General features: G+C 59.7%; 1 protein-coding gene across 1 annotated transcript in view; it reads right to left on the bottom strand.

The window, feature by feature from the left end:
* LOC138814445 (ATP-binding cassette sub-family C member 6-like) overlaps positions 1–12614 on the bottom strand; it is a 32545-nt gene continuing 19931 nt past the window's right edge. Inside the window, exons 21-31 of the mRNA XM_070003337.1 lie at positions 11234–11354; positions 9879–10086; positions 9013–9323; positions 7001–7200; positions 5407–5533; positions 4235–4336; positions 2885–3031; positions 2088–2246; positions 1497–1663; positions 755–949; positions 1–585 (exon numbers count right to left, since the gene is read on the bottom strand). Coding sequence (XP_069859438.1) covers positions 477–585; positions 755–949; positions 1497–1663; positions 2088–2246; positions 2885–3031; positions 4235–4336; positions 5407–5533; positions 7001–7200; positions 9013–9323; positions 9879–10086; positions 11234–11354 — 1846 coding nt within the window. The 3' untranslated portion in view covers positions 1–476. The remainder of the gene's footprint in view (positions 586–754; positions 950–1496; positions 1664–2087; positions 2247–2884; positions 3032–4234; positions 4337–5406; positions 5534–7000; positions 7201–9012; positions 9324–9878; positions 10087–11233; positions 11355–12614) is intronic.

Genomic DNA, 12614 nt, shown 5'->3' with positions numbered 1-12614 from the left:
TTTTTACTGGTTAAGATGGGGAAGGGGTCTCAATGTTCACTTTATTTTTTGTCCAATCTGACATTGATCCTCCCAGTGTCTACTTCTAAATAGCTGGGATTCTCAGTAGCACCACCACAGCCAGCGCTGTATTTCTTCAGACTGCATCTGAGCCCGTGATGACCTCCCAAGTCATTTGGGAAAGGTGCGCACAGGATCTCCAGGCCCAGCAGATTCAGGGCTGGGGCTGGGCCTGTGTTCAAGTTCCCCAGGTGAGTCCGGCGGGCAGCCGCGGTGGGTGCACTGTCCACAGTGGCTCTGAGGTAGACGAGGCTCGCTGGGGCTTGCGCAGGCCGTTGGAGGTGGGGGGGAGGGCGGTCTTGAGGGTCTGTGATCATCAGCCACCGTGTCCGCCATCTTCCGCCCAGAAAAGAGCCCACTCGTGACCCCCCCACAGGACCAGGCAGCCCACGGTCTCCGGCATGTCCAGGCCCGGCTCAAACCAGCCCTGACTCCTGGGCGAGTCTGTAGAACAGGCCTTTCTGGGCCAGCAGCTGGGCCGGGCTGCCACACTCCACCACCTGTCCCTTGTCCATCACCAGCACCCTGCAGGGAAGGGAGGGACGGGCAGCTCTTTGGCCTCCTTCCTTCCCCGGGGGGGGGGGGGGGGGGGGGGGAGGGAGGGAGGCTTCCCGCAGCTCCCCAGTCCTGACGGCCTGCGTGGAAGCCAGGCCCTGGGGCCGGCGCCCTCCTCCCGGCCCCTCGCCCGCCTCACCTGCTGCAGTCCATCACGGAGCGCAGGCGGTGCGCGATGAGCAGCACCGTGCAGTGCGCGAACCAGCGCCCGAGGGCTGCCCGCATGCGCAGCTCGGTGCCCAGGTCCACGGCCGCCGTGGCCTCATCCAGGATGAGGATCTGGGTTTTCCGGAGCAGGGCGCGCGCCAGGCACAGCAGCTGCTTCTGCCCCACGCTGGGCACCGCAAGCAGAGGTTAGTGCCATCCTGTGTGCCTCAGTCTCCCCAGCTGGGGGAAGGGCTGGTTTCTGTTTGTGTTAGGACCTCCCCCAGGGGACAGACCTAAGAAATGGACCCCACACTGGACCTCGCGCTCCTTCAGGCACAGAGGGGTCAAGCGCCTGCCCGAGGCCACAGAGCCCCTGGTGGAGCCAGAGCCACACCCCGACCTCTGACTACAGTCTGATCTCCTTGTTGCCCATTCTCTCTTCTTTTCTCTCCTCTGCCTCCTGTTTTGTTGGTGGTGGGGCTCGATCAGGGCTTGGGCGCTGTCCCTTAGCTCTTCAGCTCAAGGCGAGCGCTCTACCACTGGAGCCACAGCGCCACTTCGGGTTTTCTGGTGACAAGAATCTCGTGGACTTTCCTGCCCAGGCTGGCTTCGAACTCAGCCTGCTGAGTGGCTGGGATGACAGGCGTGAGCCACCCGTGCGCTCGGGTTCTTGCTGTGCTGTCCAGCTGAGCCTCGAACCCAAGGTTCCCCCCGGGCCCCAGGGGTGCGCCTACCTCAGGTCGTCGCCCCTGTCGGCACACTCGTACTGCAGCTGGCCGGGCAGCGCCGCCACGAAGGCCTTGAGCTGCACGGTCTCCAGCGCCGCCCAGAGGGCCTCGTCCGTGTGCTCCTGCCGCAGGTCCAGGTTCGCGCGCAGGGAGCCGGGGAGCAGGATGGGGTCCTGGCGGGAGGCGCCCGGGGGTCAGCACAGGCCCCGCCCCTCGCCACGCCCCCAGACATCGCCACGCCCAGCCCTTGCCACACCCCCAGACATCGCCACGCCCCTCGCCCTGCCCCAGCCCTCGGCCACGCCCCTCGCCTCTGCCACGCCCCAGCCCTCGCCCGCCCCTCGCCTCGGCCACGCCCCTCACCACGCCCCAGCCCTCGGCCCCCCCCAGCCTTGGCCACGCCCCAGCCCTTGCCACGCCCCTCACCACGCCCCAGCCCTCGCCCGCCCCTCGCCTCGGCCACGCCCCAGCCCTTGCCACACCCCCAGACATCGCCACGCCCCTTGCCCCGCCCCAGCCCTTGGCCACGCCCCTCGCCTCGGCCACGCCCCTCACCACGCCCCAGCCCTTGCCACGCCCCTCGCCACGCCCCCTCACCTGCGGGATGATGGTGATCCTGCACCTCAGCGTGTGCAGCCCCACGCGGGCGATGGGGACGCCGTCGATCCACACCCCGCCCTCCGCCGCCTCCTGGAGCCGCAGCAGGCCTCCGGCCAGCGAGGACTTCCCGGCCCCCGTCCTGCCCACGATGCCCACCTGCCAGGGCGAGGCCAGGCCGTGGTCCACGCCGGCCAGGCCAGGACCGCGGCGTTACGGTCGAGGTCCGTCAGTCCGTCCGTCCGTCATCCTCTCAGCACACACACTTCCGCCCACCATGCGCTCTTGTCCCACCCCCTCCTCCATCTCTACTTCCTGCCTGGTATGCGGTACAGCGGGAGGGGAAACTTGAGTGGAACCTTGTAGGGTACATAGGAGTTCGAGGTGCGCCCCTCCCACCCCGGGCAGCTGGACCCTGCGGCCCACCGGGCCTTGAAGGTAAGTTCGGGGATTCAGACTTTACCCAGGAGGAAGCTGGGAGGTGGTGGAAGGTTCTGGGCAGGGGAATGATATGCTTAAATGCAGGTTCCCAGAGACCGGGCTGCGGGGGGAGTCCCGCTGGGGGGCAGGTGCAGCACACACAGACCTCCCGGGGTTGAGAATGGAGTAATGACAGAGGTGCTGGAATGAAGCTGGTGGGTGGTAGCATTCCCATTTTATAGACGGGAAGACTGAGGACGAGGTCTCCTTTGGCAATGCCAGGGTCCCAGGGTGGTGCTGGTGCCGTGTCGGGGAACCGAGGTGGGCCTGGTGGGGAGCCGGGGGGCAGCTGGTGCTCAGCCCAGAGGTGTGCTTACCTTTTCCCCAGCCTCAATGGTCAGCGTCACGCCCTGCACCGCCAGCGGGAGGTCCGCGCGGTGTCTCAGCCCGAAGCCCCGGAACTCGATCCTCCCTTCACTGGGCCAGGGGTGCCCAGCCGCACACGTGGGCAGCCTCCAGGGCGCCTGGCATGGGGCGGGCAACAGTGATCCCACCTCCCTGAGCCTCAGTGTCCCGGTTTTCGGTGGTGCTTGGGTTTGAACTGTTTCCTGCTTGCTAGGCAGCTGCTGTATCACCCCTTCTACTTCACCAGCCTCCCCCACCCCAGCCTCAGTTTCTTCAAAGCACACGTTTACCGCTGTGATCCAGGGCTGTAAGGATCCATCCACGGAGGCGAGGACTGCGGCTGTACAGAATAAGCGCCTGGCATCTCCCCACGCACACTGCCTCCCGTCCCTCCCACAACTCTCTTCAAGGCTTAGTGCCCAAAAAACAGCGTCCCACCGGAGCCCGTGGCTCAGGCCTGTCTCCGAGCCAGTGAGGAGGGGCAGAGCTGAGGATCCAGGGTCAAAAAACAGCCCAGGCAAGCCGGGCCCCCATGGCTCACGCCTGTCTTCCTAACTACATGGGAGACTGAGATCTGAGGATCACAGTTCAAAGCCAGCCCAGGAAGGAACGTCCATGAGACTCTTATCTCCAATGAGCCACCAGAAAACCAGAAGTGGCACTGTGGCTCAAGTGGTAGAGCGCTCGCCTTGAGCTGAAGAGCTGAGGGACAGCGCCCAGGCCAGAGTTCAGGCCCCATGACTGACCAAAAACAAAAAAACCCAAAACACAACAAAAAACAACCCTGGCAGGAAAGTCTCCCAGACTCTTATCTCCCAATTAGTCAGCAGAAATCCTGAACTAGAACCGTGGCTCAAGTGGTAGCGCATTAGTCTTGAGCCAAAGGAAGCTCAGGGACCGCGCTCAGCCCTGAATTCAAACCCCAGGACCAACACCCCAAAGAAAATGTCCCTTGAGCTGGGGACGGGACCCCATCTTATCCTGCATAATCTCCTTGGATTCCCTCCTAGCTTAGAACCCTGTTAGGTGGCTGCTTTGGATCCAGCAGAGTGCTACATGTTGCTATGACCTAGTTCTAGAATGTTCCGTTCCATCAGACCTTGCAGTAGCTGTCACTGTGTAGCTAGTTGCTCTGTTCCTACAAAGTTCTGCCCTGCCCCCTTGTGGCCTGCCTGGCCCAGGGCCCTGGGCAGCCCGGGCTCTGCTGCTCCTGCTGCTCACTGCCGCCCACCCCCCTGCTGAGCCTGCAGCCCCTGGGGGGGGAGGCTGAGTGGGGGGGCCGAGGAGTAAGCCCACCGCCCTCCCTGTGTGCCTGTCCTCACCTCCTTGGGGGTGCGGGCGTAATCCTGCACGCGCTCCACGGCCACCATGCTGTTCTCCAGGTCCGTCCAGCTGCGAACCACCCACTGCAGTGTCTGGGTCACCTGAGGAAGGGGGGGGTGATAACTCAGGCTGGGCTCACTGCCCCCTCAAGGCAGGGTCTGGAGATGGGACCCAGGGGAGGAAGAAGGGCCAGAGAACAGGGCGGCCTGGCAACCTGGCACCACCAGGATGACATGGAGCCATGCGCCGGCGCTCACGCCGGTCATCCCAGCCACTCGGGAGGGTGAGATCTGAGGATCACGGTTCAAAGCCAGCCTGGGCAGGAACATCGATGGGAGACTCTGATCTCCAATTATCCAGCAAGAAGCTGGAAGCAGAGCTGTGGCTCGAGCGGTAGCCCTGAGCGCAAAAAGCTCAGGGACAGCACCGGGACTGGAACACACGTGCACACACACAAAAGACTGAGCTTCAGCCAATAGCACCCCGTTCCCCTGGAGCCCCTCCATCATCTGGTCACACCATCTGGAGGCAGGACCAGAGAGGGTGTACACCCTCCCAAAGGTACACAGCCAGCCCAGGGCTGCTAGTTACATTCTGACCGCATCCCCAGGATCTAGGCCTCCATGGTTTCCCCAGACATCTGCGTGTCCAAGCTGTGGTACCCAGGAGCGATCCTGTGTGCCAGCCAGCGCCGCCCTTCTTCCCGCAGCCTCGCTGGCCTCTCCACTCACCTCCCTGCCTCTCCGCACCTCCTCTCGCTCCTCACGGCCGTCTCCACCCATCATGACCCCAGCACCCTCTCTCCTGCGGCTCCAGCACACCCCTTCCAGTCCCTGCCCCCCCATCCTCTGGGGAGGGGTCTCGGAGCGCAGGCTCTGCTTCCCCACGGTGGCTCAGACCACGGCAGGGCGCGGTTACTGTTCGCGCAGCTTTAGAGCAATGCCGCCTGTGCCCGCGCCGCCCGCGGGCACCGGGACGTATAGATAACAGCATGGAAGCGTCCGGAGCCCGCGGCTCTGCTGTGCTCAGAGCCGGGGCTGGCACGGGCCGGGGCCTGCCCGGCACACACTCAGCCGCACGGTTTGCACCCAGGCCTGAAACTCCGCGCCTCTGCTCTGCCCACCCCCCAGCTGATGTGGGGAGAGGGCGCGGGGGGGGGGGGCTGGGGTACCTGGAGGGCAGCGGAGATGGAGAAGCCCACCAGGCCGGCACGGAGGTGGTCCCTGCCCAGCACTGCACACACGGCGGCCACGAACACCAGCCCATTCCCCAGGAACTCCAGGTTCGCCGCCAGCCACCTGCGCAGAGAAGCGGGTACGCAGGGGTCCCCCATCTGCCAGGACCCCCCCTTTTCCTGCACTCAAGGACTGGAAGCTCAGTATAGTCTGGGGGTCCCAGCGCGGCCCCCTCCCACCTGAGCTAAGGAGTGGCAGTGGACCCCTCCCCCTCCCCTCTCCCCCCCCCCCCCCCCCCCGTCGCGCCCTGGCACACGCCTGGTGCTCGGCGCAGCTCTGCCCAGCCCTGGAGGTGCCAGGCTGTGTCTCCTGCCCCCCTCAGCGTTACCCGCATGGGGGTCAACATCTTCACACAGGGCCGCTCCAAGGTCACCTCCTCCACGGCCTTCCCTGATGCGCCTGACCTTGGGACCCAGCACCATGGATGGCCTCCCTCCCCAGCCAGGTCACCTGGTCTGTGGCTGCCTCGCCGCCATTGGGCGACACTGGGCTGGGGGGCGGGGCTCCATCCCCAGCACCTAATTCAGGAGCTCTCCCTGATGTCCTGATCTACCACTCATTCATGCATTCATTCGTTCATTCACTCAGACACCAAGGGAGGTGTCGGGGGCCCTGGCAGCAAATCAAGCAGAGGAAAACCCGTTCTGTGGAGGCCCCAGGCTTGGCACATAATATCTGGTTCCAACAAGAGGCTGGCATCGTTCCCAGGCGACCGATGAGGGAACTGAGACCAAGAAGTTGACCCTGCTTAAGCCAAACCTACCAGGCACCACATGAGCACAAAAGCTTCCCAGTACCAAGGAAACAAAAGAAGTGCGCGTTCATCTTCTTCAGTGGCTAGCTTAGGGGAAGTCCTCGCCCTCCTCTAACCACCCAGTCTGCCCATCCACCCCAGGCTGGTGACAGCTGGGGATTAAATGTGATGCACCGCCTGTAGCAGGGAAATCAGGGAGCTTCGCACATAGTAAGCACTTTCTTTTCTTTTCCTTTTTTTTTTTTTTTGGTTGGTCATGGGGCTTGAACTCAGGGCCTGGGCGCTGTCCCTCAGCTCTTCAGCTCAAGGCTAGCGCTCTACCACTTGAGCCACAGCGCCACTTCCGGTTTTCTGGTGGTTCATTGGAGAGAAGAGTCTCATAGACTTTCCTGCCCGGGCTGGCTTTGAACCATGATCCTCAGATCTCAGCCTCCTGAGTAGCTGGGATGACAGGCGTGAGCCACTGGTGCTTGGCACAGTAGGCACTTCCTGAATGTTCTGACACATGATGCTCAGAGAGATTAACTTCTTCAATGCAGGATCAATCAGCAAGGCAGGTGGCTGGGGTAAAAGTTGAGCCTGTTTCTATCAGCTCAGAAATTCGCCTTACTGTTCTTGGATGACAAAGGAGATTGAGGCTGCTGCTGTTGGTGGGTTCTGGACTCATTCTCACCCCACCCCATGTGCGGTGTGACTTTGGGGGTCATCTGGGCCTCTCCAGCCAGTATGGCCTCATCTGTGAACACCAATGGGTTCCACTGTCCCCCAGCTCCTACCTGTCAGCCACCAGTCGTGGGAAACTGACCCTCTGGTTCGCATCCACGAGTGCGTCGCTCCGCGCCACGCAGGGGCCCTGGGCTCCGAACGCCCGGAGCACGGCGCTGCCCTGGAACGTCTCGGCCAGGTGGGAGCACACGGAGGAGTAGCTGGCCGACTCCAGACGCCGCAGCTGGCACGCGGTGGCCACGTACAGGCTCTGAGGCGGGGCGGGGGGCGCGGGGTGAGAGAAGGCGGACACACTGAGGCAGCTTCTGGGTCTCGGCCATCCGCTTGCTGTGGGACCTTGGGCCCAGTTCGCTTCTCCAGGCTCTGGCCTGGATTCAAAGCCATCTCTGCCTGAGCCCAGAGCTCATGACAGAAGACATGCGTCCCCGGGTCCGAATTTTAGAGAAGAGCTGGGGCAGTTTGTGAGGCACGGCGCTTCCCTCCCACTTCTGCTTTCCCGTGGGAGAAGGCGGTGATGTCTGTGATGAGACCCAAGCCTACAAGTGGTCACGTGACCCAGCTTAGCCAGTCAGAGCATCCTCACCATTGGGTGTGTCTGATTGGTTCAGGGGAAGGCCCATGACTTATAAAGGACCCACCACAACCGTCCCTGGGATTGCTCCAGGAACACTGAGTTGGGGATTGGGATTGTGGCTTGGTGGTAGAGTGCTTGCCTAGCATGTGGGAAGCCCTGGGTTCGATTCCTCAGTACCACATACACAGAAAAAGCCAGACATGATGCTGTGGCTCAAGTGGTAGAGCACTAGCCTTGGGCAAAAAGAACTCAGGGACAGTGCCCAGGCCCTGAGTTCAAGGCCCAGGACCGGCCAAAAACAACAAGAACACTGAGCTGGAGGAGTTTTTGTTTGTGGGGTTTGCTACAGCGAGAGCCCAGGATCGATGCTGAGGATCGGTTTGCAAAAGCAGGCTGAGCAGGGCTAAGCCAGGGGTTCTCAAATGCCCATCTGTGCTGGAGCTGCTCAGCGAGCTAGAACCCCCTTCTCAAGGGTGGGTGAGGTCCCCAAGTGATCGCTGCTGCTCCTGCAGGTCCTGGCCACATTTGAGAACTACCAAATACATCAACGGTGTCAGCCAGGCTGCGGACTCCAGAAATGTAAGACATTACATTCACTCTCTGTCTCTTTCTCATCCCTGTGCAGCGCAGGCTGGTCCAGAACTCTCTATCTCTAGCACCCAAGTCCTGGGTACTGAAATTTACAGGTGTACACCGCCACTCCCCCACACTCTTTTTTTTAGGTCGATTTCAGCCCTTCTCAGGCCCTGGCTTAATACCAGAATCTTTGAGACCTTGCAACACTTCCTCAGCATTCAGAGAATTGGAAAGGAGAAAGCCGCAGCAGTAGCATAAAAGATTAGCTATTGGCCAGGCACCGGTGGCTCACACCTGTCATCCTAGCTGCTTAGGAGGCTGAGATCTGAGGAGCGCAGTTTGAAGCCAGCCTGGGCAGGAAAATCCCTGAGACTCTTCTCTCCAATTAACTGCCAAAAAAGCTGACAGTGGAGCGTTTTTTCAAGTGGTAGAGCACTAGTCTTGAGCAAAAGGACAGCATCCAGGCCCTGAGTTCTAGCTCCAGGACACACACACACACACACACACACACACACACACACACACACACACACACACACACACACACACACACACACACACACACACACACACACACACACACACACACACACACACACACACACACACACACACACACACACACACACACACACACACACACACACACACACACACACACACACACAGCTAGTAAGGAGAATTTTGCTCTGAAGACCTCACTTTGTAGCTAGGCTGACCTCAAACTGGATATGTTATGCCTTAGCCTCCCCAGTGCTGGGATTACAGGTGGGTGTTACCATGCCTGACTGTTGAAAAAAGCTTTGACATGGACCTTGGGAGACAGACACCAGGGTGTCTCTGGCCCTGGGGAGGCTTCAAGAGGCCGCCCCTCGGTACCTGCCCGGAGCCTGGGGCCCGGCCTCCTCCTACCTGGAAGCCGGCATAGAGGACCATCAGAGGCAGGATGGCCACGATGGCGAGCGGCGTGGCCATGGACACGGCCAGGCCGACCTCCAGGAGCTCGAAGGCGAACGTGAGCAGGGACCGGAGCTTGTCTGGGATGTCCACGTCCACCGTGTCCGTCTCCTTGGAGAAGCGGTTCAGAAGGTGCCCGAGGGGCGTCTGCTCGAAGAAGGCCATGGGAGCATGCACCACGTCCCAAAGGAGCGAGCGGAAGAGCAGCCTGGACGCCCGGATCCCTCCCAGGAGCACGGCCGCCATGGAGGCAAACAGCCCGATGGCTGAGGAGGGCAGCGGGGGGGAGAGGGGGGTCAGGGCGTGAGGCCGGCCGAGCCCCGCTTCACCCTCGGCAGGGCCCCCCCGCCAGCCTGGGGGGGAGGTCGGGGAACCACCCAGAACCTCGGCATGTGGACCTTGTTTGGAAATAGGGTCACCCTGGATTTGGGGTGATAGCTAATTCCGATCTCTGGGGTCCAGTCACAGACCCAGAGCTGGTGGCTCACGCTCGTCCTCCTCTGGAGGCTGAGATCGGAGGATCATCGTTCAAGGCCTGAAAGGTCTGTGAGACTCTGATCTCCGACTAACCACCAAAAAGCCAGACATGGAGTTGTGGCTCAAGGGGTAAAGCGAGCGAGGGACAAAAGCTCAGGGACAGCGCCCAGGCCCTGAGTTCCAGTCCTGGGACTGGCACAGAAGGAGAAGGGACAGGGTGGGGCAGGCATGTGTGTTTGGCAGGGGCCGGGCTCTCTCTGGAGGTTGGAGGCGCTGAAGGTCCCCCGCAGGACATCCAGGAGCCCCCATCTGTGAGTGAATGGGGGCAGGGGATGGGGGGGTACCTTGGAGACAGCCAAGGACCCCAAAGACAGAGCCGCGCAAGGCGGCCTGCGTCTGCCGCCCGTCCACCACCGGATCGTCTGCCCACAGGCTCAGCCAGTAGCCCTGACAGAAGGAGGCCACTTGCTGGCTGAAGAAGAGGAAGAGGGTGTAGAAGCCCAGCGGCGTGCCCATGGCCCGCAGGTACGCCAGGTAGGTGGCAGCCTTCACCTGTAGAACGTGCCAGGCACAGAGCAACAGAGAGATGGGCAAGAGAGGGGTGAATCAGGGCCGGGCCGGGCAAAGCTCCCAAATCCACACCAACGGGGCAGAGGGGCGCCATGCAGGCCTGGCCCACCTCCCCGGGCCTCCCATCGGGAGCAGCGTCGGGACGCTCCCCTCCCCCACTTCTGCCATAATCCTCCCAGGGAGCCCTTGGAAGTCTGGATGAGGGGATGGATGGATGGATGAGTAGATGGATGGACAAGTGGGTGGGTGGATAGATGGATTGATGGATGGATGGGTCAATGGATGGATGGATGGATGAGTACATGGATGGATGGATGAGTACATGGATGAATGGATAGATAGATAAGTGGATGGATTGACAGATGAGTACATGGATGGATGAGTACATGGATAGATGGAGGAATGGATGAATGGGTTGTAGATGGACAGATAAATGAGTATATGGTTGGGGAACTGACATGGTTTGGGTAGATGGGTAGACATTTATGGATAATGGATGGATGAGTAGATGGACTGATGGATGCATGAATGAGTACATGGCTAGATGAACAGATGGAGGAATGGATGGATAGGTTGTGGATGGATAAAGGAGTAGATATTTGGGTAGATGATGGATGATGGGATAGACAGGCAGACATGTATGGATGAGTGGGTGGGTGAATGGATGGAAAATGTCTTGTAGGTGGGTGTAACAATGGATGAGTTAACAAATAGATGGTTGGACAGACAGACTGATGAATAAATAGGTGGATGGGTAGATGGCCAGATGGCCAGACAGATGGACGGATGAATGGACAATTGGGTACCTGGACTGGTGGGTGGGTGGGTGCTGGATGGAGAGGTAGGGTGAGCCGGGGGTGGGGGGGAGGGGGGAGGAGTCAACATGGAAGACAAGGAGTGGCCCAGGGACCCGGATGGAGCTAGGCCTGCGTGCTGGGAGTCCCTTGTCTCGTGCGTTGACTCGATGCTTCGTCTCTAAGTGGATTGTGTCCACCTATTATTTTAGGGTGGTGAGGGTTAGCATCTTGTTTGGCACATGGTAGGTACTCGGTCAAGGGGAGTTCGTGGCCCTGTGTCTGGCCTGCTGGGGGAGCTGGCCCGGGGGGTGGCCGGGGCCCTGGTGAGTTACCCGTCCATACTGCGTGCTGGCCTCTCCTCCCGGCCCCCTGGCCCCCTGCGGGTCATCTAGACAGGCCCCCGCTGGGCCTTCCGAGTGGGTGCCGACCCCCGCGGGCGCTGACGTTGTGTACCTGTCATTTGGAGGAAGAATGGCTCAGGGTCCTCCCCCCCACGGGGCAGGACCAAGCTCTCAGGCCAGCTGGTCACCACTGACCCCGATTCCCTCCTTCCTAAAGACACCCGCTGCTCCCAGCATGCTGCCTGGCTCTGTGTCAGCCATCCCTCACCCACCCCCGAACAACCCCACAGCTTGGTTTTCAGAGGAGCCATTGGAGCCTAAGTGTTTACCCTCTGACCTGTTACCCTCTGACCTGTCAGGTCACATGGTCAATTTGGCACAATTCAGATGCTAAAGACTTCTCCAATGTTCCTTCCACCTGTGCATGTGTGCAGGGATTTAGCTGCTTATATGCCTCCATCTCCCTGCTATTAAAAATGGGCTCACGCTTGTCGTCCTAGCTACTCAGGAGGTTGAGATCTGAGAATCGCAGTTTGAAGCCAGCCTAGGCAGGAAAGGCTGTGAGACTCTGATCTCCAATAAAAACACAGAAAAAATGGAAGTGGCTCTGTGTCTCAAGTGGTAGAGTGCTAGCCTTGAGCAAAAGAAGTTCAGGAACAGTTCCCAGGCCCCAAGTTCAAGCCTCAGGACAGGCAAAAAAATAAAAATGAAGACAGTATCTATCATCTACTATCTTTCATGTCTTATATTCATTTCTTTTGCAGTACTAAGGTTTGAACTCAGAGTTTAATGCTTGCTAGGCAGGTGCTTTACCACTTGAGCCACACCTCCAGCCCTTATCTATCATGTATTTGCTGTTGACTTATTATATGCCCATCAATTTGCCACCTATCATTTTTAGATAAAAGATCATCCATCAGTTTGTTGATCTACCCATTTATCCACCATCCATTCTCCTATTCATCCATTTACCTATCCATCCATCCATCAATCTACCCATCCACCCATCTACCCACCATCCATCCACTCATCTATGTTCCCAACCATCCATCCATCCATCCATCCATCCACTCATTTATCCATTCACCCATCCATCCATTCACCCATCTATCCGTCCATCCATCTTTGTACCTACCCACCCACCCATCCATCCCCACCCACCCATTTATCCATCCATTTTCATATTCATCCATCTATCTACCTTCATATTCATTTATCCATTCACCCATCTATCCATTTATCCATTCATCAATCCATCTTCCTATCTATCCATTCACTCATCCATCCGCCCATCCATCCACCCATTTTCATCTCCATCCATCCATCCATCCATCCATCCATCCATCCATCCATCCATCCGTCCACCTGTCTC

The sequence above is a fragment of the Dipodomys merriami genome, unplaced genomic scaffold (assembly GCF_024711535.1).
Source record: "Dipodomys merriami isolate MVZ:Mamm:240054 unplaced genomic scaffold, mDipMer1.0.p SCAF_60, whole genome shotgun sequence".
In the NCBI taxonomy this organism is placed as follows: Eukaryota; Metazoa; Chordata; class Mammalia; order Rodentia; family Heteromyidae; genus Dipodomys; species Dipodomys merriami.
Note: the sequence above shows the minus strand (reverse complement) of the source record. Positions and strands in the feature narration are given on the sequence as shown.